The sequence below is a fragment of the Tachypleus tridentatus genome, chromosome 2, assembly GCF_004210375.1.
Source record: "Tachypleus tridentatus isolate NWPU-2018 chromosome 2, ASM421037v1, whole genome shotgun sequence".
NCBI lineage: Eukaryota > Metazoa > Arthropoda > Merostomata > Xiphosura > Limulidae > Tachypleus > Tachypleus tridentatus.
Window position 1 is genome coordinate 107733662 of NC_134826.1, and position 23640 is coordinate 107757301.

Sequence of the window (23640 nt, forward strand, 5' to 3'; positions counted from 1 at the left end):
CTACTAAACAATGCATTTAAGTTATTTTGGTTCTACATTAACATTGATAAAGTATTATTTTCTAACCTGATTCTCTTATGTTATTGAAAATACTGACATTTACACTCGCAGATTAACTGTTTGACAGTGAAGATTTCATTCAGTGAGGGGGGAAAAAAAATTCCATTCAGGAAAGAATTAGATTTGCTACTGACATAAAACTGTATTAAGAACATTTTCATGATAAAGTTACATGCATTTTATTCACATAAAGTGATACTATCGAAAAACACTAGCTAATCTAACATTTTTAACAAACAAATAATAATGCATCAAAGGTGCACTAGTTACTATTTTCATTCTCATTTATAACATACAGGTAAACCATACAACACGTTAGATTTTGTAGACATTTAGGAGCATAAATGATTAAAAATTGTTTACTTCTAAAAATGGCATAGAACAGTAGCATTTACATCAACATGCATTTCCTTTTACACCTTTGTGATAAAATATCTTTCCTTTAGAAAGATGTTAACTTTTCAGCAATTAAAAAAATTAATAAAATATGTAAATATTACAGTTTTTTTTTTTCCAGCCTCATTTATCTTTCTCTTCTGATGAGAGTACAGAGACATCCGCTCAATCTGAGAATGGTGAGGTGATTCTTTTCCAAAAGAATTTTGAGCCAAATTGTTCAACAGTGTTTCTTTGAAAAACATGAATTACATTATTTCTCATTTCAAAAATATTTATATTGAAGAGTTTTACTTAATAACTTACACACAGAATATGGCTACATCTTTATAAACAAGTTCTCCTACAGACTATTTAAATTTTCATATTCCAACTTGTCTTCAAAGAACTCTGTAGCCTGTAATTGTGTTTACTCTGTAGTTCAATGACCCTATTGATTTCTTCTTCCTTTGAAATGTTGAAATGCAATGTCTCTACTGGTTTCTTCCTAAAGTCTACAATTTTCAAACCACAAAATCTTCTTACCTTTATCCTCTAAACAACACATGGTCTTGTTAAAGAATCCTACTATAATCTTCCCCTTTGGAATTCTTAATTAAAATGTTTATACTTATTTCCTCTTAAACATTTCTGAACTACACATTTTGTCCTTTTAAAAGTATTCTAAATACTATGTTTCTAAAATAACCCTCTAAGAAGTCCTGAACTATAATATTCTACAAGAGGAATTTTAATTTAGTATTTTTACATTTTCTTTCCAAGGAGTCCTGAACTATAATGTTTTTTCCTACTCTCTAGAAATACATCATTGCTGCCAATCTTTGTTCTTACAGAATATTTAACAATAACATTCTTAACAATATTTTCCTGAAACAAATTTAGATACTTCCTATAAAGTAATATTGAATTACAAAGTTCCTAAAATCCTTTTCAGATGACTAATGAAATGCATGGTTCCTTCAATTTGATCTAGTGAAATTTTTAACTATAATAATTCTGATTATCAAATAAAAGAAGTTTTGACAATAACTTTCATGCTTACTAGAATGCTCTTTACCTGTTTCCTCCTAACGAATCTTGAAGTAACCTCGTAAGTTTAGAATCTCTGTATGGAACATGGGTGACTTTACGTGACTTATCTCCTAGTGCTGAGATGACATTTCCAAGAGCTAAAAGTCCACAGTTGATTGAGATTCCTTCTTTAGCCCTTTCTCCAGTTGCCCCTGTCCTTTTTAACCTCTCTGAGCCTGCTAGATCCACGAAATGAAACTTAGCTGTTAGTGTTTCAAATTCATTCATCACCTCACCATTCTCAGATTGAGCAGATGTCTCTGTACTCTCATCAGAAGAGAGAGATAAATGAGGCTGGAAAAAAAACAAAAAAAAACAAACTAATATTTACAGATTTTATTAATTTTTTTAATTGCTGAAAAGTTAACATCTTTCAAATGAATGCTTATTGTATTTTTCCTCTACACTTGCACTTTAATGAAATAAGCATCTACAATATTAATAAGTAGATACACAACTTCCAACTTTGAGAACTTTAATGGATTTCAACTGCCTATTGAAATGAAAGGAGCTGACGTGATATCTATTCTAAAAAACGCCTCAGTACAGAAGATGTTATCTCCTTTCTTTTTTTTTTTCCCAACAGCAAATTAAAGTTCACATACCTACCATAACATTATGTAAATTAGACACATTGAAACAACTTTTGTTTTATACTTATTACCTCTTAGCTTTATAGCTACTTTCAGAATATAAATAACAGTTTATGAATTTCATATCTGATCACTCTGAATAACTGCATAACAATAATTTTTGAGTGGCATTCTTTATATCTGGAAAAAAAATTCCCGGAAATTTTAACAGAGTAGGAAATTGTATCTCAAGACAGCTGGTATAGGTAATAAAACTTTTATTAAAATAAAGCAGATAACATTTTGACCTTATCAGGTCATCTTCAGGTTAATAAAGAGAGTTTGCAACTGACCATTGCCTGGCATGTCTTAGGGATGAGAGTATAAATAGGTACAGGATTGTAGGGGCATTGCAGTATACGTTAGGTTATTAATTAGTATAGGTATAAAGGTATTCCTGTGTATTGGATTGAATTGTTGTATAAGTAGGGCTTTTTTGATTTTCTATTTGCTTATGTTTGTTTCCCTACTTAGTATTTGGGTGTTTTCTATGGTTATCTTGTGTTTGATTTGCACTGTTCAAAAACGTGTGAAAGTCTTTTTTGGGTGTTCTTTGAATCTGGTTTCAATTTTTCTTCTTGTTTCTCCAATATAAAATTCGGGGCAGTTGTTGTATTGTATTTTACAAATAATGTTGGTGTTGTGTTCGTCAGTGTAGCTTTTACATAGTATGGACTTTGTTTTGTACTTGGTTTTCAATTAAATTTGGTGTTAACTGGAATGTTATGTTTTATTATAACTTTTTCCAAATGTTGGTTATTTTTTCGCTGATATCGGGAGTATATGGTATGCAGCAGTGTAAAGTTTTGTAGTTTGTTGTTTCTTGGGATTTATTATTGTTTGTTTTTTGACCAAGTTGTTGATCTCGGCATGTGTGTATAATTTTTTCAACTGTTTGTTGGAGGAAATTTGTTAATGTTGATGAAGTGTTGTTTTATTTTGTTTATTTGAGGCTTTGATAATACTCTTATCCCTAAGACATGCCTAGCAACGATCAGTTGCAAAGTCTCTTTGTTACGCTGAAAATGACCTCAGGAGGTCAAATATTGTTCTCTACTTCATTTTAATAAAAGTTAATACCCATACCAGCTGTCTTGAGATATATTTTTATTTCAAGTGGGTTTCTCGTCATCACAAGAGTGCAAAATTATGATATTTTTGGAACAATAACATTTAAATCTTTCATCTTCAGATACTTTGGTATGATTTACTTTTTTTTTTTTTAAATATTTCAAAATAGAAGTATGCAACCTATTAAAACACTTACTTTAAAAGTGACAACACGCTGCTGCTTAACATGCATTGTGAAAATAGCATGTGAACGTGATGACTGAACATTCATATTTGTGCTAGCTGTTGTTCTACACAAGGCTCCTACTTTTAAACACTGGAGAGTCTACAAAACATAACCTGTTATTAAAATAAGATCTATTTAATTCAATAAGTTATCATCAAAACAAATTTTTCTGTCTAGTTAACACCTATGACATCATACTTCTAAAACTTCTAAACATTGTGATTAGGGTAGAACTAAGACAATATGTACCAAACACTAGTGATTTAGCCTAGGTGGGTACATCTTAGTGGCAGGCTTGGTACAATATATACAAGCTAAGTATTTACACTATAATTATTGATGCAGTATGTACATAAAATTTGGTAGTTTTAGTAAAAGTTGCAAGTTCTTTTGTATTAAAAAAATCTGAATTTTGGGGTAACATTTTTAACTAAAAAGATTTGTTTGTGAAAATATTAAGTCTATTTCATTACTAGTCTGAGTGTAAAGTGATTTTTATGTTTCGATGACAACAACTATGCCTTGTCTCAAAATCTCAAAGATTATTTGTCTAATCTCAAAAACCTCCCAAATACATTTGAAATGTTTGTTTTCAGTAAAATATTATATTTTGTCCACTATTTTCTGTACTCAAACTGTATGTGATGAGTCAATTTGACTGACTTCATAACCATCATAAAATAATAAGGAAATAAATATAAATTATGCTTTTTTTCTGTTCTAGAATGACTACAAATTATAACATGAAAACAATAATGTTTAATCTAATCATTTTAAATATATAACATTACACATTTATTATTATTATTATTATACTGACCTTCCAATCATGCCAGAAGTTGCACTGACTTGGCACACATGCACTCATGTTAGCATATACAAAAATATAAAACTGGCCTTTTCAAAGTGACCTATCTCAGCTGTGTTTTAGTGTAAAATACCGGCACGTTTTATTTGTAATACATAAATATTGTTACTATTTACAAATAGGTTGTTAAAAGTTATTTTCTTAAAACATAGAACAGTAAATGAAAAGTATAGTATACTATTATCTTTTCTAGTTACGAATTTTGTACTTTTTTTGCTGCTTGCCAGTTATTACTAAGCCTATCACATTTCACATGTGGAAGATGTGAAACAATTTAAGGTTTTATACATACATTTGAAATAACCCAAAATCATAAATTACTACATTAATACCATAGAATTCCACTAAAATTTATCAAACTCAGTAACTAAGCTGTATTTGGGTTTAAAAAATATAAACTTTCAAGCTGACTAAAGACTCAACTTAGCAGCTTGAAATCTTTGAGATAATGAATTAATGTCGAAATATTTCAAAATGGCTGAGAAATCCACTAGAATGACATTTTGAACTCGCAATTGGTTTTTCACCAGACATAGACAGAAGAATTTGAACATAAGGAAGTGTTTCTAAAAATGGAAAAACGTGAGCAGGGCCACCACATTTGATTCACCAAATCTTGTGAGGTTTTTATTTAATAGTCTAGGTTGCTAATATTGGTAATTTGAGTTCCTAATTCACACACAACTACAGAAATTGTACTTGTATTTGAATATCAAATATACAATTTGAACCAATTCTTCATTCAACATACCACTTGACACTCAAAAATCAACATTTATGTGTGTTCTTTTAATATGTACTTTTAAACTAAGAAATTAACTAATACATAATACTAAAATTTGAATTATAATCTATAATTTAATACCAAACTTATCAGTATAAATTCATAAAACAGTAGCTCAACAAAATTTTAAATGCAAGTCAATAAATGCAATGACATGGCCTTTGACTTGTAACCCATTGTGATAGGGTTAAATATATTTGCTAGTAATAAAAACCATAATTTTGTAAAAGGCTGCGTTTTTAACTTTTATAAAACTGCATAGCAATTTAAATTAATGTAAACGTTCTGTAAAACACATACAGAGAACATAAGTAATCTTAACATATTGACAAGCGAGGCATTATTCTTTTAAAATTGATATGCATATTTTAACAAAGAATCATGAATTACATAAAAGTTTTTTTTCATATATAAGTCTCCTAATGTGAGAAAGGTTTTTAAATTTCAGTATCCTGAACTGATGAAGAGTATCAAAAAAGAAAACAGCAAACAACTTTCAACTCAAGTCATTTGCAAGCCCTATGTATTAACCAAAATAACTCCTACATAAAATTACTATGAAGTGTAAGGAGAAATAAATAAATTTCCATGTTCCAGAAGAAGAGAAACTTCTTACTTCAAATAGCCCTATTACTGTTGTAATAAGATCCTCCTCACCTTCAAGGATGGGTTAAAGAAAGTAATTAATACAAAATCATTTGACAGAGTTTACTTACTTTTAAAGTTTGTGTAGGCCAATAACGCAATGTAGAGCTCGGAAGTTTGATTGGCTTGCCTTCAAATACTGCAACTAGATATAGCCCTGCTCTGACCTAGCATACTTGCATACAATTTTATAATTAAATGATAGGCCTTGGTCAGTCAACACTCTTCATTCCACATTTTTATGATGATTTCAGCCTAGATCATCCTGCATGCTTGCATTCAACTTATCATTTCAAATTACATAATCAAATAGTAATGCCTAGAATATGACTAAAACTAAGTTCTAGGTTAAATTTAAATATATATTTTAATTCTTCAAACCCAAAGGCTTTGGACTTTGTTTGAGAAGAGTTCAATCGTTACTAATCAGGTAAGTAGCAATATTTTGAGCTTTCAGGATATATTGTATTAGTTTGTTTCTTGAATAGAATTTACAAACTGTTATCCCATGAAAACAAACCACAATTCACAATTATTGGTGGATCGTCATTGACCTACTTATCAGCTGTAAATAATTTGATGTAAAAATTTGAAACTTTTGGGTTAACTACATAAAAATTATATGCAATAATTTGTTACAAAATAATTAGGTAGCTCATTCTAATATCTCTACAGATCATACACCTACACAAATAAGCTCCCAAACACAGAGACAAGTATACTTGTATGTACACACATGTATTATCCATTAACTGTTCATCTTATCTATTATACAGATGCACAAGAGCAGTTGTAAAATGCTGAAGTCAGAGGTAAAGTAAGAAAAAAATTAGAGCAAGTAGTAGCTAAAATTAGAAAACTAACGTATTTATGTGCAAACCTCTCGCTGGCCAAGACAATGGAAACAACAATATAGATTGGATGCTTATGAGTACCATCCTTATCATACCAAATCACATCAATCAGAAAGTGCCAAAAATATAACTACTAACCACAACTGCAAAAACTGTCACACAGAGACTACAACTCTAGATACTGATGACAATCAACCTCAAATTAAATCAAGCCACTGCCAACAAGAAATCAATTATTACAACGATAATAAAAATACTCACCCATCCTTTAAATTCAACACTGAGACATGGACACAAGCTTCTGATGAAATGAAAGATTTTGTTTGTGCATTGGAGATTATCTCTTGCCAGTAAACAGATGCAAATTTCAGTGCACCTATAAAACCGATTCCTCGTGAAAAGTGTAATTGCCAGTGCTTAAAGACATTTACTGGAAGCAATTGAATGGAGAAAAGGTCAAAAGATACTGGCTTTGCCACTCACCATCAAAGTGGAATGCCTGCTGCATTATATGTACATTATTTTCAATAGCAACAGAAACTTCTTTGCTAGCAACAACTGGTTATCTTGAATTCTTGAATTGAAACATGATGAAAGGGACTATAGTTAGCATAAAACAAGTTTGATGCATCAGAATTGCATCACCAAATCTGTAAAACAAAACTGTAAAACTGGAACAACTGGAAACAGCTATAATGATGGAATTATGAAGCATTAACCTGGAGAGGTTTCACAAGACAAGTCATTAATTAGAATACTCCTAAATGGACGTCAGTACAGGTTCTCATCTGTTAAAACCTTGCTAGACATTCATGAAGAAATTAAAAATTCATTTCCTAAATATGAGAAAAAGGTTTGGTTTCAGTTTGTTTTGAATTTTGCACAAAGCAATATGAAAGTTATCTGCACTAACCATACCTAATTTAGCAGTTTAAGACTAGAGGGAAAGCAGCTAGTCATCACCACCCACTGCAAACTCTTGGGCTACTCTTTTACCAACGAATAGTAGGATTGACTGTCACATTAGAATGACCCCATGGCTCAAAAGGCGAGCATGTTTGGTGTGATGGGGATTTAACCCCGCGAGCCTTTGATTATGAGTAGAGTGCCTTAACCATCTGACCATGCCAGGTCCCATGAGAAAAACAATAAACAATTGTTAAGATAAGAGATGTGCAAGGTAGAAAGATCAAGCAAAAACAGGAAATGCTTGATGGGATAAAGGGGATGCTGAAGACTGATTTTTCAACCTTTATTCAGTATAGAATTCAGACATTCTTAACAATAACTGATAAGCTGTCAATTACACTAAATAACAGAACAGTAGCATATATGAAAACATCTGTTGCAAATTTTGATTTATACAAAGGATCTCAAAAAGGCCATGTATGTATGATACAAATTTAGAGAGATGCACACAGGAAGAAATTATTCAAGGTGCTGCCCTCTATATACCATGATTTGTCATAAAAACCATCAGAATCTAAAGAACAAAGTATGCTGAGAATGACATGTGACCAACCTCTAAAATCAGCTTTCACAAGTATTCTGATTAATCTTAAGGATGTAACTGTGCCTTATTTCATGTAATTACTTGAAGGAAAGATTAATCTCAATACTAAAAAGGTTAAATACTACATTTTAATCAAGACAGTTTAAATACTTTGATCTTTTGTGCTGAAAATTACTTAAGATAGAATAGCTTGGCATTAGACAGATTTTAAATGTCTTTGCTACATAAAGTCAGGTAGGCTGTAGTTTAACCAAGTACAGATTACATAATCTGCTACTACTGTTGGGCACATAAGAGAATGTTTGTGTGTAAACACAAATATTTTAGTGTGTTTTACATATTGTTTATTTCTGTCTATATGTTTTGTTGTTCAAATGCAAGTTCATTGTGTGGTAGAAGACTACTCTTCCTATTCAAGAAATATCTAACATTGCTCATTAATTTAAAAATGAGTCTTGCAAATCTGTGGGTATTATTTTTTCATTGTTTCCACAAGTAAAAATATATCTTAAGGTTTAGTCTTTTCACCTTACTCTTTAGTTACAATAATAATAGGTCTTGTAAAAAATGTTTTAGCCAGGCCAGTCTGATCCTTAATCCATCCCTACATACCTCTTCTGGGGAAGTAACACTACACGTAGTCATCCCTACTGTATAAATATCTCCTTTAGAGTCTTCATGTATCTTGATGTGCGACTTTTTCATCTGTATGAAAATAATTATAAATCCCCATTCTTTGAAACAACAAAATATTTTATTAAATATCTACTATATTAGCATAGTGTTTTCTTTAGACAATGTAAAATATTCAAGAAGCTTTAAGAAAACTAGGATGCCACAAGAAATTTATTCCAATATTTACTATAAGACTGGAAAAATAAGCAATGAAACACATGAAACAATATGCAGAGACTGACAACAAGTAGTTATATGCACACAATTTGTACAGATATTGTCAAATTCTTTTAAATGTTATCTGATTAGCTGTCATGTCTTATTAATTCACAAGTTTTAATTAAGATAAAAGAAAACTGGTTTCTTAGCTTTGAAAGAACTGTACGTTTTGTTGTATTAAGTGCTTAACTTCACAAATGACAACCATCAAGGTAAAAATATTTGTATTTGCTTACTCTTTCTTCAGTTTCTTTTGCTGCATCTAGTAAATCTATAATTTCTTCATTATAAAGCTGCCAGAAACAAAAGGAGAGATAAAAACTCATAGTAAGAAAAATAAAATGATTCATTACAATATGGAAAAATTTAAAGAGTAATGACTTTTAAATTTCAAAAAAGCAATTAACAATTATCTCAGTTTAATAAACTATACCTGAAAACACTGCTGGATAGCAATAGCAAATTATATGTACATGCATGACACAATACAAACAAAAAGAGCTAATTTGTTACTTTAACTAATGCACACACAAATAAAACTTCATAATCAAAAAACTTAAATAATCTAATGTTAATTCATCACTAAAAAGTATCTTAAACATTTTTATGAGCAACTAAATAGATGTATTTTAGAAATGATTTAAATATATAATGACTTTCTTTGATAAGCATTTCTCTTATTCATTCACTTAGGGTGTGCAACCATTTGCAGTACAATTTATGTAAAATGATAGCTTAAAACATTAAAAAACTATAAATTTATTCAAACATCTTGCAGTATTTAATGATGAAAAATATAAATCACAATTACTTATTACTGTAAAACAGATATTCTGCTTATTAGGTGTATAGGTAAGACTACTAGGCTTAATTAGGTCATAATTATGGGCAATTTTAACTTCAGACATATTGATCGAAAAATGCTAATCAAACCACGAGGTAATGAGATTTTTTAAAACTTTTCTAGATGGTTTGCTTTACCAATTGGTCAAAGAACATACTAGAAATAATGCTATATTAGTTTTATTGTTAACTTCTAATACAGAAATGGATGAAAGGTGGAAAAGGGAAACATCTGGGTACAAGTGATCATTGTTTTATCAAGTCTGATGTTTTACTGTATATGAAAATCAGTAATCAAGATATTTTCATTAGAAATTTCAAAAAGCAAAGTTTGAAGGGATGCAAAAAGAATCATCTGTTGCAAATTAGGCAGCTGAGTTATTTGAAGACACTAATCAAATATGGAGTATTTTTAAACATTCAAAATAAGAAAAAATGAGAAATTGCAAGTGAGAAACCAGGTTGGTTTGCAAAGGGTATGCAGAGTAAAATTAAAGAAAATCATCACAAATTTAAGAAATTTAAATTGAATTGTATGACTGGAGATTTAGAAGGAAAATGAAAAAAGACAGAGAAACAGGAAATTAGAACATCAGAGAAGATGTATGAAAAATGTCAGCTAAAGATTTGAAATTAGGGATTTCTTTAAATACATTAATGGTAAAAAAATACAAGCTTCTTGAAAAGCCTTTTATGTGACACTTTGTCAGATGCTTTTTCAAAGGCCAGATACATCAAATCTACACCCTTACCCTCATCTACATATGTAGTAACATTTTCAAAGCATGTCAACAGATTTGTAATGCAAGATTTTCTCTTAGTGAAACTATGTTGACTATCCAATAAAATTCTAAACTTTTTTAAACAACTTTGCAAAGAATATTTTATTAAACTCCCAAAATTTTTCCTACAACTGATGTAACATTAAAAGGACTATGATAACTGGGGCATCTTTGATTACCTTAAAGATGGGAGTGACATAAGCTAATTTCTCATTTATTGATACTTATCCACTAATTAAAGTGGCACACACATCCAAACCTTGAACTTCTTTAAAATCATCATGGAAATATTTAGCTCAGGAGCCTTATTCTTTAAACTTCCAAATTTTATTTTACCAAGCTCAGCATTTATGGAGTTGTCTGTTCAACTTTGTTTTCATTTATCAGTTAAAGATGAGGAATACTTCTTAAGTCCTCAATATTAAAAACTGAAGAAAATGCAGAATTTAATAACCTAATTATTTCATAATCATTAGGTACAAGTTTCCTTTGTTATCCCTCAAGGGTCCTATTCTCCATCCTAACATTTTGTTTACCCCCTAAAGCACTTAGAAAATCCTCTCTTTATTTTTCCGTTTACAGTCAAATTTTTATATATCCTTTTTGATGTCCTAATTTCCTGTTTTAATAACTTTCTTGATCTACTAAATCTTCTATAATGGTTGGTTGGTTTGGTGTTTTATAGCATAAAGCAGCTAGGCTATCTGCCCCAAACATCCAGTAAAAAGTTAAAATTAAATTTAGTAAAATTCATAAAAAGAAATCAAGGTAAAACAACACAAATTGCATTGAAACCAATGTTTACATCTAATCTATAGCTATAAGAGAAAAACTACAGTAATACAAATTGTAAAGGGCTTTCTGTAGCACAAATGTAATTATCATAACTTGCCAGAAAGACTAACTGGTAAGTTCAAATGCCACCATTAGTCACGTGAAGTTTGCTTTCACAGTACTGGTTTCTGAGTTACTTGACGTTATGGCCATTTTCATAAAATAAAATAAAAGTTTTCAAAAGACTTGCAGCAAAACTTTAATTATATTCACTAGGATCACTAACTGGTAGTTCAAACAGCAGCGTTAGTCACCTGATGTTGGTCTTTTGAGTCCTGATTGAGTTACTTGACGTTACAGCCACTTGTCTAATTTCAAATCAAACTAGATAGCCTTCAATTCTTAAAAGGGAACCACATTAAAAAGGGTCTAATGTGTAAATTTAAAAACTTAAATTGCATTAAGAAGATTAATGGCCTTTAATGCCTGGCAGCAGGCATTAGGAAAAACATTCTCCTCTCAACTCCAGTTAACAACAATTAGAAGAATATCAGGAAAAGTAGAAGATAGATGGAGCAGCATGTCATAGTGTACATCATCTGGTCCAACAGATGTATTGCTGGACCGATGAGGGGCCAGTTTCAGTTCCACCAGTATAAAGGGACGATTATAGTTAAAGAGACAGTCAGGTAAAAAGGAAAGAGGTGAACACTCTGCCCGAGTCTTGATGGCCAAGAAGGTGGGGAAACAAGCAGAAGTACTAAATACTCAGCAAAAGCTTTCACCTAGAGTATTGGCAATGCTCCAGACATCAGCTACCCCTTGGCCAGAGTGTAAGATCGAGAGGGGACAGAATTGTAGTGCACATTGACCTTTCAAATGCTGTCCCATATGACCTTGGAACTGCTGGTAGAAGATATGCTAGTTGGGAACTTAATCCAAGATTCCTTCTAGCTTTGATGTCTTACCCACCTAGCATATGCGCGAGCCCACTGGAAAGCAATGCGGTTTGAAAGTGTGAGATATCTACGAAAAGTATCCCAGGCCCATTTTTGAGTCTTCCATGCCATGTGGTAGCCAGGATTACACCACGGACGAGGAAAAAGTGTCGAGGTTTTAGGAATACAGGAAGCAATAATCAGTGTTTTAATGTCATCCAGATTAGAATGTAAACCTTGACAGTTTTATTGTATGAAGCTGACCAATTTTATTTATGTGTAAGTGAATTGGGTGACACTTTCGTTTATGACCACGTAACGTTTTGTAAGAACAGTGAAATAGGGCCAGTTTGCTTGATCCAGCTTCCACCAGGGCAAGCGGGTCGGGTGGCATTGACCACGTTCAGTCTCTCTCAAAAGTATAGGAAAATGATCACTGCTTCATGGATTATTGTTAACCCTCCAAGAAAAATGGGAGAATTATGAAGGGGAACAAATTGAGAGATCAATAGCAGTAAAAGACTGACTAGGTGCATGAAAATAAGTAAAAGAACCAGTACTGAAAAGAGAAAAGCTGTTGTCAGAGAGCATATGCTCCACAGAGCAACCCCTCCTATCAATAACAGCACTTCCCCAGAGGGGATTATGTCTATTAAAGTTCCCCAGGATTAAAAAGGGAGATGGCAACTGTTCAACAAGAGCATCAAGGTCTGATTGATCATATGTCTCTCCAGGCAACAGGTAGAGAGAACAAACAGTGATGGTATGACCCAAGGAAACACGGATGGCTACAGCCTCCAAAGGTGTGTTGAGTGACAAAGACAGGGTGGGCACATGCTGATCAATCAACAGTGCTACACCTCCATGTACTCATCCATCACACAGCCTGTCATTTCTGTACAGAGAATACTGCCGAAAGGTGACTGTATCGGCAGGTTTCTGAAATGTTTCCTGTAAGGAAAGACATACAGGATGGTAGGAAGCAATAATCAGTGTTTTAATGTCATCCAGATTAGAATGTAAACCTTGACAGTTTTATTGTATGAAGCTGACCAATTTTATTTATGTGTAAGTGAATTGGGTGACACTTTCGTTTATGACCACGTATTTTTCATTTCTGTCCCTTACATACATTTCAACAAATCCTAAGATCCACTTCCTTTGGTTCCAGGTACAGGCATTTCCTCAGATACATCTTCTTTTCCCACACTAAGGTGTAAAATGATAATTTCTTCATGTCCTCAGTCACTGGAATCCTCTTTAAACAGCAAAGACCTGCCCAATTGACCCAGGGCAGGATCCGTGGAAGTTGATAGACTTCCATTGAATAAGGACAGCAAGGAGGTATAGAGAGATCTGTCTGCACTCCCACTGTAGTAGTGAAATGAAATGCAGCAGCATATGTCTGAGATGAAGTGGTGGATAGCAACTTTCAAGCCTCAGGATAAGTAATGTTATGAATCGTTTTCAAATGCTGCACCTGTTTTTCTTCCAACCATTTAGAGCATGAACAAAAGTACATTGTACAATTGATGCAATGACAGTTGTTTCACACTCCTTGCCACTGCAACAATCACATATCAAGGAACCGCAACATGACATCTTCGAATAAGCAAACAGCTGACAATGAAAACATCGGAGAGGGTTTGGTATGTACGGCCGTACTCTGCAGTTAAGATAACCTGCCTTGATGATGGCAAGTGGACGCAGTGATGTAAATGTCAGAAAAAGGATATTGGTCGGCAATGTAATTCCATCTTTGCAAGTGAATATAAGCCTCAGTGCAGAAACTCCTTGGGTGGAGAAACCAGTGAGAATCTCCAACTCTAGAATGTTCTTCAAATCCCTCTCAACAATAACTCCTCATGATGAATTCAAAGTAGCATGAGGTGTAACCTCAATAGGTAAATCCCCAATTGCCTTTGAATACAAGAGAAGTTCGCTGTTTTGAGATGTAGATGTTTCCATACATGTCACCAGATCAGAGCTTCTTTACTGACTTTTGGAGAGAGAGAGAAAGTCCTTCTAGTCCCTTCTGAATGAAAAAGGGATACATTTGCCCTTAAGGTTTGTGTGAAAGTGAATGCAATATAAGAAAATGAGGTATAACAGGTGATACATATGGTGAGGATTGCTGCTCACTCTTCAAGGCATGGTTGTTTACTTATAGACCATTTTTTCAATATTTTATTAAGATTTGTAATTAGAGTATCCATAATAAAGAAAGGGAAATTTCCTTGCCCACTGATTCCAATAACCATGAAGCCCTACAAGGAGCACACTACAATGTCAAACAAGGACACTGCAGCAATGCCAGGGTTTCGTGAACACTATACCCAAACACCAGCATAAGATACAATGTCCACAACATCTGTTGAGAACATCCAACACTGGTATTTGGTTGACCCTAGCTCGAGTGGACCAGCTAATTGAACCACGAGGAGCCACCCCAAGGCTGACTGTCTACAGGAATTCAAGGCCAAAGTAGTGTGTTAGGGTTGGATCCCCGAACCACTAAGATCCTCTCCTCCCATTCATGGGTTGCCATGCACGGCAAACATGTGGGTGGATGTTTAGATCCCAGAGAAGGGAAACTGAAAAAACAGAACCATCCCTAGGAGGTCCCATCACCACATACAGGAATATATATATGGTTAGTCCATGTCTCCTTTGCATGTAAATGCTTCAGCTTCTCTTGAAGTGCTGCTGTCATTTCCCACAGTTTTACCTATTTTCTCAACTTTATTTAGGATAGCCTCCAACTTGCAAATCTACATATACATTGAACATTCTCACTACTAGTTTCTGTCAAAGTGCATAGTAGTCCAGATTTCCTAAGTAAAATCAATTTATTGCAACTGTCACATGTAACAAACTGGGAACATTTAACCTTTTAATTAGTCATAACCTTTGTATTATTTGTAGAATTAACATAAACACTCAATACTAAGTTCCAATACCCTGTTGTTAACACTGCTAGGCCTAAGCTTGACAACTAACTACTTTTTAGACTGTATTTTTGATATAAAACAATATATTTATTTTGTCTTATAATCTCATTGCAAACTGAATTATAACTACGCATAAAGAACTACTGCATACTAAGCCCAATCTAAGATTATACTATAACTTGTGCTACCAAAATTTTAATTAAAAGCTTATATTTACTATTTCAGTCTCAAATCTTACTAAATCTTGTTTTCTTCTGTTATTCAACTATAATTTTTAAAAATAAAATAATAAAATCAAACATTAAAAAAATTCACAATATATTAAACTATCTTTTTTGCATGTTCTCTTTTCAAATAGCACCCTCTATTATTCATAAAAAGATATTTAAGAGTTACTCACACCAGTATTCCCTAACATTAAAATGACAGACGATACACTGCTAACTCCTGAAATACCCTTTCCAACAGACAGTAAGATAAACTATCACATTAGGATGCTCCATGGCTGAAAAAGTGAGTTATTCAGTGATGGGTTTTTATCCTAAAACCCACAGGTTTTAAGTTGAGCATCCTAATAACCAGACCAGTCTCAAATAATAATATAAACACTGATAATTTAAACATACAATGGCATATATTAATAATCCCCAAAAATCAACCCTAATGCTTTACTAATATTGGTATAATTTGGTATATTACTGCAAAATTTTATATTTAGTAACACTGCACAGTATACTCAAATTAATTCTTCTGTATGTCTTAATAAAACAACATATAAAACAATCAAGTTTAGATTATGCACAAATAATTAAGATTATGCTCTCTTCATTATTAGCAATAACAAGCAAATCTAACAAAATAAGAACATCAGTTAAATAAAAATATAAGCAAACATAAGATACCTCCATGAACTGAGTGGTCACTTTGAATTCTGGAGGTGGTTCTCCTTTTTCTCGTGCTTCTTGCTGTCGTTCATGAATAACCCTAAATAAATGTTCAACAGCTCGTGGAACAATACCTCTTTCCTCAGCATTAACACTGAGATCAAAGCCAGTACCCATAGTGAATGTTTTTCCAGAACCAGTCTATAAAACAGAAACAATATATATTAGTTTTATGTAACACATTTTAAAAGGTTTTGCCATTTACTGAATAAGAAATTTCTTCTGCACTTTACAGATGTTAGAAAGTGATGTTACCACCATGTAAACATAACTTACATAGCCCACTGCTAGTACAGCAGTATGTCTACAGATTTACAATGCTACAATCAGAGGTTCGATTCCCCTCGGTGGGCTCACCAGATAGCCCGATATGGCTTTGCTATAAGACAACACATAATTTACGTTTTGTACAGATGTTTGCATATAAAAAATTGAAATGTTTAATAAATCAAGCACAGATTAAAATTATTATATTTGAAAGTACTAAATATTGTTATAGTTGCCTGTATGACAATACTGTTACCACTCAGTCTTCAAGTCAGAAAGGGTTTGATGAGTTAGTTCCCGAACTAAGCTATCCCAATCAAGGGTTTAGAATACTGACTAGAGATTTGAGCTTATTGATGTATCTAAATTATCCACCAGCACAGCCAAATTTACATTTGTGCTTGGCTAAGAGTGAGTCAGACCCATATCTCAATCCAAAATATCACACAAAACAAGGTTGCAGCTACACAATTTAGGCAATACATGACCCATTTCCCAACTCCTTAAATTTGTTATCTCAATGTTTTTGGGAGCTCTACCAATAAAATGACTGAGGAAAGCTCAATGTTGCTTACTGCTAAATGAAGCTTATTTCCAACTGTAAGGTGGATAACTGCAGTATCTGTTTAAACATGAACACTATTTTTTGCAAGAGGAATACATTTCAGCCAACCACTTAAACTTTGCATTTAAACAGCAGCCATCATCAATTAATGCTGCATCTATAACATTTGTGTTGTTTAAGGATTAAGAAGAGAGTTATTTTGGCTGCTAAGAGTGGTTTTCTCAAGTTAACAAACCAAGCCCTCACATTTTGTCTTACTGAGTGACTGACTGGTTTAGAAAAATTTTCTGCAAAATAGTAATTCAAATGTGCAGAATGTCAACTTATCTTTTAAAATGTGGGAAATCCTTATGATTAATAATAACTTATATATTCAATAAACTTAATTTTAACAAGTCTTCAGAGAATGTGGGAAAGTAACACAAGATCAGAGAATAATAAAATCATTAAATGTCCTTTTAAAACTGAAAATACATTAAGTGATGACAAGAAAAAAAAACAAAAACTTCACATTTCCATATAATTCACAAAAAGAAACAAATCCAAAATATACACTTTACAATTGCCACTTAAAATGTTTGCTTAAGGAATCATACCATCAACAATTGACATAGAACAATCTTTTTGATAATCTTAAAACTCAGGGCATACTTTGATGTGGAATTACAGAAGGAAATGAAAACAAAACAGAAATAAAATATGAGCAATTAGGTACATTTCAGAAATTATGTTAAGACCCAACCACAAAAACAAATATGCTTAAATGTTCTTAATTAAACCTGTACATATAATAGAAAATAACATTTTATGTGTACAGTTTGAAAAATGTAGGCTGAATTTATACATGTCCATAAGAAATGCCAACTAAACTGAATCTTAGATTTGTATATCAAAGCAGCTGGTATGGGTATTCACACTTTTATTAATAAAGCAGAAAACAACCTGAAGATGACCTAATAAGGTCAAACATTGTTCTCTCCTTTATATTTAAAAACGGCTGGTATGAGTAGAGAAAGCACTAATAGAGGAGCGATCAATGATTCAACCTTCTTCAGTCATCATCAGGTTCACAAATAAAGAAAGGGTTAGTGACCGGTAGTTGACTGCATGACTGAAGGTGGTTGTGTAATTTAGTGTAGGAATGTAGAGGGTGTGCTTAGATGTTGGATATATTTATTAATATAGGTATAAAGGTGTTCCTTTGTATTGGTTTATTTTGGGCTTGTGTTGTTCTATAAGTAAGGCTTCTTTAATTTTGCATTTGTTTGTTTCTTTATTTAGTATTTGGGTGTTTTCCATGGTTATGTTGTGTTTGAGTTGGAGTGTTCGAAACAGTGTTAAGGTGACTTTCTGTGTTCTTTGAATTTGGTTTCCATTTTTACTACTTGTTTCTGCAAATCATAAGCTAATAAGAAGTACTAAATTTCTAATATTAGAAGCTATTATATCACTTATTATTTGTTCAATTGTATTGTTTTTCAATTGCAATTTAATTTCGGTGGCATCAGCTTGTTGAAATTATCTTTCAATCCATCTTTTCTTTTTGGCCTTATAATATATATTTCCTGTGATAAAATGCATTCCACAGTTGCAATCAACGAAATGGGCAAATTGAAATAACTGAAGAAAAATTTAAGAGCTGGTGAAGGAAACAAGCTTGATCCTAGGTCTCCTGAAGCAGATGGTTCTCTGCTTCAGAACAGTGTTATTTAATCATTTCTACCCTGAGATAAGTTACTTGCAGATTTTGCTTGTTTTTTAAAGCACATGAAGAAATTGTCTTGTCATCTTTCTAAGGCTCAAAGGTTAAGAAAAATCACTTAAGTTAGCATCTGCTTAGCCTTCATTTCAGCCATCTTCTTTACTAGTTTTTTTTTTTAATAATTATTTGTTTTACAGTTTCTTTCTTAGCATTTAAGTTAATTTAAATCTTTTTAAATCATGGGTAAAAGTCAATTGAGAAAATGTAACAGTTACTGACAAAGGCAGCTTCAAAGTACTTCTCAATTTCTAAATTGAAGGCAAATTTGGAGTGTGTCTCAGTTTCAATCTGAAGTAAATTCAGCAAGCTTTCTATAGGTTGTATGACAATTACTTATCCTTAGATGAAGATTGTCGAAATAGCTGAAATAAACATTGTCTATTTTTAACTTTAACTACTCCTCTCTCTTCATTATTATACTCTTCATATGAATAGTTGCATCATATATCAAATTCCATAATGCCAAAAAATGGAACAACAAAAAATTTGCCCTGTTCTTACTGTACGAGGGCTGTTCAAAAAATATGCGTACTGTTTGAATTGCGTGGCTCCAGTTGGTTCCAGGGGAATCCTCTTGGTGTCACTAGGTTCGCACAAATCAGCTGATTACGACGCCATTTCGGATTGCAGATATCTTCATTTGTGTATTAGCTACGCGGTTTTAAGTGAAGTGCGATTTTTTCATTTATGGATTTCAGAATGAATGACCTGAAGGAGCAACGACTTGCTGTGAAATTTTGTGTTAAACTTGGAAAATCTGCAACCGAAACTTTTGCTATGCTTAACACAGCTTACGGTGATGTTGCTATGAAGCGTACGGCATGTTTCAAGTGGCATGAACGTTTTAAGGATGGTCGACAGTCTATTGAAGATGATGAGTGTCCTAGACATCCTTCCACGTCAACTGACGACCCACACGTCGACAAAATCAGCACCCTGGTGCGGGCAAATCGACGTCCGACTGTCAGGGAGCTTGCTGAAGAGTGTGGGATATCAGTTGGATCTTATTACAAGATTATGACCGAAAAATTGAAGATGCACCTCGTTGCTGCGAAATTCAGCCCTCAGAACTCGTGAGTTTTTGGCCAAACACTCGATCACTGTTCTTCCCAACCCCCCTACTAACCTGACCTTGCACCTTGCGATTTTTCTTGTTCCCCAAACTCAAAAGACCCTTAAAAGGAAGAAGATTTGAGACGATTCTCGAAATTAAGGCAAATGCGATGAAGGAGCTGGAGGACATTACAAAAGAAGCGTGCCAGGACTGTTTAAACAAGTGGAAACACAGTTGGGATAAGTGTTGTGTTGGGGAGGAGAGTACTTTGAAGAGGTCCCAGACCTGTAACTTCTAAATAAAGTACATTTTGTTTTATGATGTCAGTCCGCGTATTTTTTGAACAGACCTCGTATAAAGATAGCAGCTATGGTGCATAATTCTATTTATTTCAAAGCATCTGAGCCTTTTCAAATGCTGATAAGGACAATTTGTTGAATGTACTATCTCTCAAAACTTTTTCTATATTACTTGTTGCTACTAAATTGAGTGCATGTGCCACACAAAGATACTTGGGAGAAAGTAAACCTCACTGGACTCTTGATTGATCTTGTTCTTCATTACTTGATGAAACTGTGCTTTGCTCTGCTTTGGAATCACCTGCATCATTACTTACAAGTCTAGCCATTCAGTGGAGATCCTTCAAAATATGTATAAAGAGATGTGGGTAAGATGTATGGCATGGCTTAGTACACCATCTTGGTATGGTGTTGCTATATTAGCATGGTATAATCAATTTCTTATTCAGCACTCCATTAGCTCTTGCTAGCCAGATAAAAGAAATATCACCTCAATAGATTAGAAATATGTAACAGACTTCACACATTGTAGCTTAATAGGAAGACTGTTCCAAAGCTTAGGAACAAACAGAATTAGCATTATCACAAAAACATGAGAGAGAAAAGGAGAAACGGTAACAGTGTTAATATATACTTGCCGTGCCCCTGAAAATGTTCAAACAGGATTGGAGGAGTCTTACCTATTTATCCACCCTCAAATCAGGCTACTCTGTATTTTCCCTTATCTAAACCACTCCTTGTTATATCCTGCTCACTTATCCATATTGGCTTACTGAGATGTAGTTCTTTCTTCTCTGATCATTACTGGAGTGACATCTCCTGTACTTACTTCTGTTCATGCCTCTCCTCCAATAACTATAACTGGACACAGTTCATTCCACATCACTATCACACAGAACTGTCTATTCCCCAGCTTCAGCTCACTGACTCACTCCTTGCATAATGTCTTTCCTTTCTCATTACAATCAAGGTCCCTCCTTGTCAGTGTATCAGTGGTGGTAATCAATCTTCAGGCCTTGGGTCTGGTCCACCATGAAGCTTATGCCCTAACCATTCTTCAGTACATCTTCTCTACCAGTTCTTCACATGGTCATCTGATCAGAGTTGGTTCATATCAACCATTTCTACTTATAGGGCTGCCCTGTTGAACATTTCCATTCTCCCTTTTCTCAAAAGGTTCCTCCTCCTTTGTTATTTCTCTCCTTTTCCATTTCTTTTGTCTTGCCCATCCTTCATGTCCCTTTGTTTTACCAAAGTGGATCTCAATTTTGTCCTTTCTACCCTGTACAGTTCTTAATTTGAACCCATTAATACATGATCCTTGTACCATATTTCTCTAACACCCTCTTCCTTGTTTGCAGTCATCGTAGTTCCAATATGCCACTGATGTTTCCTGCATCCTTTATCACTTTTCTTATGTTATCCTCCATTGCAACTGGTCCTTCCTTCAGTAGATATCTTCTGTCCAGGCAGGTGGTTTGACATTCTCTATTTCCTTACCTTCCATTTCCCACACATACTCCCATTTAGTTCCAGATAAGACTTTTATCCAGTTTGTTCTCCAAGATGTTATAACTCATACTGCTTCTTTTCATGTTACTGTTCCCATCTATTTGTCCCCTATTACACTCACTGGTTGGGTTTGTCAACTCATACAATTGGTGTATTCTGATTTGTTCATGGAAAATTGCTGTATGCACTATGTTTCTTCACACCCAATTTGCCATCTAACAATGTCTGTAAAAACTAGTCTTTGGAAGAGACTATTCAGAGTAGGATGTGGACAACTCCCGATACTTCGTTGCATCTTGTTGGTACAAACTGGCCATGTCTTCTTTGAGCAGATATTGTCATCCTCCTGAGGTGATTCTGCATAGATCTGCTCACACTGACTATGGTAAGTTGACATATTACTCTTCCCAGATATTTTAGTTGACACTAGATACAATTCTATAATGCTTACTGTTGAGATGACGTGTTTCTGCAAGATTATCAACAGCTTGTCTAGTGATACGTACACCCATTTTTTTTTTTATCATTTTTTTACCTAAAGTTACTGGTTTACTCATGAGGTCTATAAGTGATAGATCTTTATAAATTAAAGTAGGAGGGGATTTCTGTCCATTCCTACTGACCCATGATTCCGAGAGTTGGAATCTGTTTTTAAAAATAAGGAATTGCTGACACCCATTGCACCATCTCTAACATTTCATTCCTTTAGACTCCCCAAAATGTATATTCTCCCCTTCTCATCTGGTGGAGCATAGGAATCCTTATGACTTCCAGTTCCCAGTCACTTGAGTGTTAGACTGTGGATGTTTCTTCCCGAGTGGGTTTTGAAAAATAATACAAAACTTCCTAGTCCATGTGTACCCACTAAGCAAGAATGTGGCTATAGTTGTTATAATCATTACAGTACCAAGCAATGAATTACACAATATTTAGCAATCAAGGAGTTTCCCCTAAATGTTTTTGCCAGAACAGGTCACAGTCATTGATCAAATATTTCATAAGCAATGATTTGTTTTGCCCATGGTCCCATACTTGGCTTAATGCTATGTATCGAAGGTGCTTTCCTTGTGTGTTGACCAGGCAAACTGTCCTCTTAATATCTATCTTGTGTAAGGCACAAACCCTAGAAGTTTCTTGACTTGGAAGATCTTTTCTTTGATCTTCCAAGTCAAGATCAAGATTCTTTTAGATTTTTGATCTGAAATCCTTCCTCCCCAGTGAGATGATAGTGTTTATGACTTGAAACTGCCAGTTCTTAAAAGTGAGGAATGTTCTAGAATAGTAGAGGGAGCTATCTACACCAGTATAGATGACTCAACACATTATGAATTTGCAAAATTGATGGACATGAAGAATGGTACACTGTAACAAAACATTTTTTAGCAATGTATAAAGGGCAGACCAAAATGGATATAGCTTTGATTGAAAGGAGGTAGGTACCAATTGGAAATCCATTTTTCAGAGTAAGCAAATGTTAAGGTTCCTCTTCAAGCTTTCTGGGTCATTCCATGCACAGTCATGTCCAAAAATTTAATACAGAGAGTGTATCATCATTGTGGTCTTTGTAGAAGGCTTTAAATGACTAAAATATGTATACAAATGTATAAATGTTCAGACAAATAAATTACATTAACCCAACTCCTCTTTTTCAAATTATTAATCAAATAAACCCTTATGAGGATGGATGTGTCTGAGAAACACATTAGGCATATAATGCTTTATGAGTTTAAACAAGGCAATAGTGCATTAGAAACTACACGAAACATTGAAGATATTTATGGTGCAGATTCTCTCAATGAAAAAAATGTCAAGGGTGGTTTCAGAAGTTCAGATCAGGTGACTACAGGTTAAGTAATGCACCATGTTCAGGTCATGCTGTTGAGTTTAATGATGACTTGCTGCTAGCTGCACTTGATATAGATTGTGCTGAAACAG

At 33.6% G+C, this 23640-nt stretch overlaps 1 protein-coding gene across 7 annotated transcripts in view; it reads right to left on the reverse strand.

Annotated features, from left to right (window-relative positions):
- The window catches only part of LOC143244799 (kinesin-like protein KIF21A), a 146727-nt gene that overhangs the window by 86323 nt on the left and 36764 nt on the right, over positions 1-23640 (reverse strand). For 6 of the 7 annotated variants that reach the window (XM_076490139.1, XM_076490138.1, XM_076490140.1 and 3 more), the window contains 5 exons: positions 16205-16387; positions 9251-9307; positions 8733-8825; positions 3427-3555; positions 1514-1821 (listed from right to left, as the gene is read on the reverse strand). In XM_076490139.1, coding sequence (XP_076346254.1) covers positions 1514-1821; positions 3427-3555; positions 8733-8825; positions 9251-9307; positions 16205-16387 — 770 coding nt within the window. The remainder of the gene's footprint in view (positions 1-1513; positions 1822-3426; positions 3556-8732; positions 8826-9250; positions 9308-16204; positions 16388-23640) is intronic. The other variant, XM_076490143.1, reaches the window with a different exon arrangement.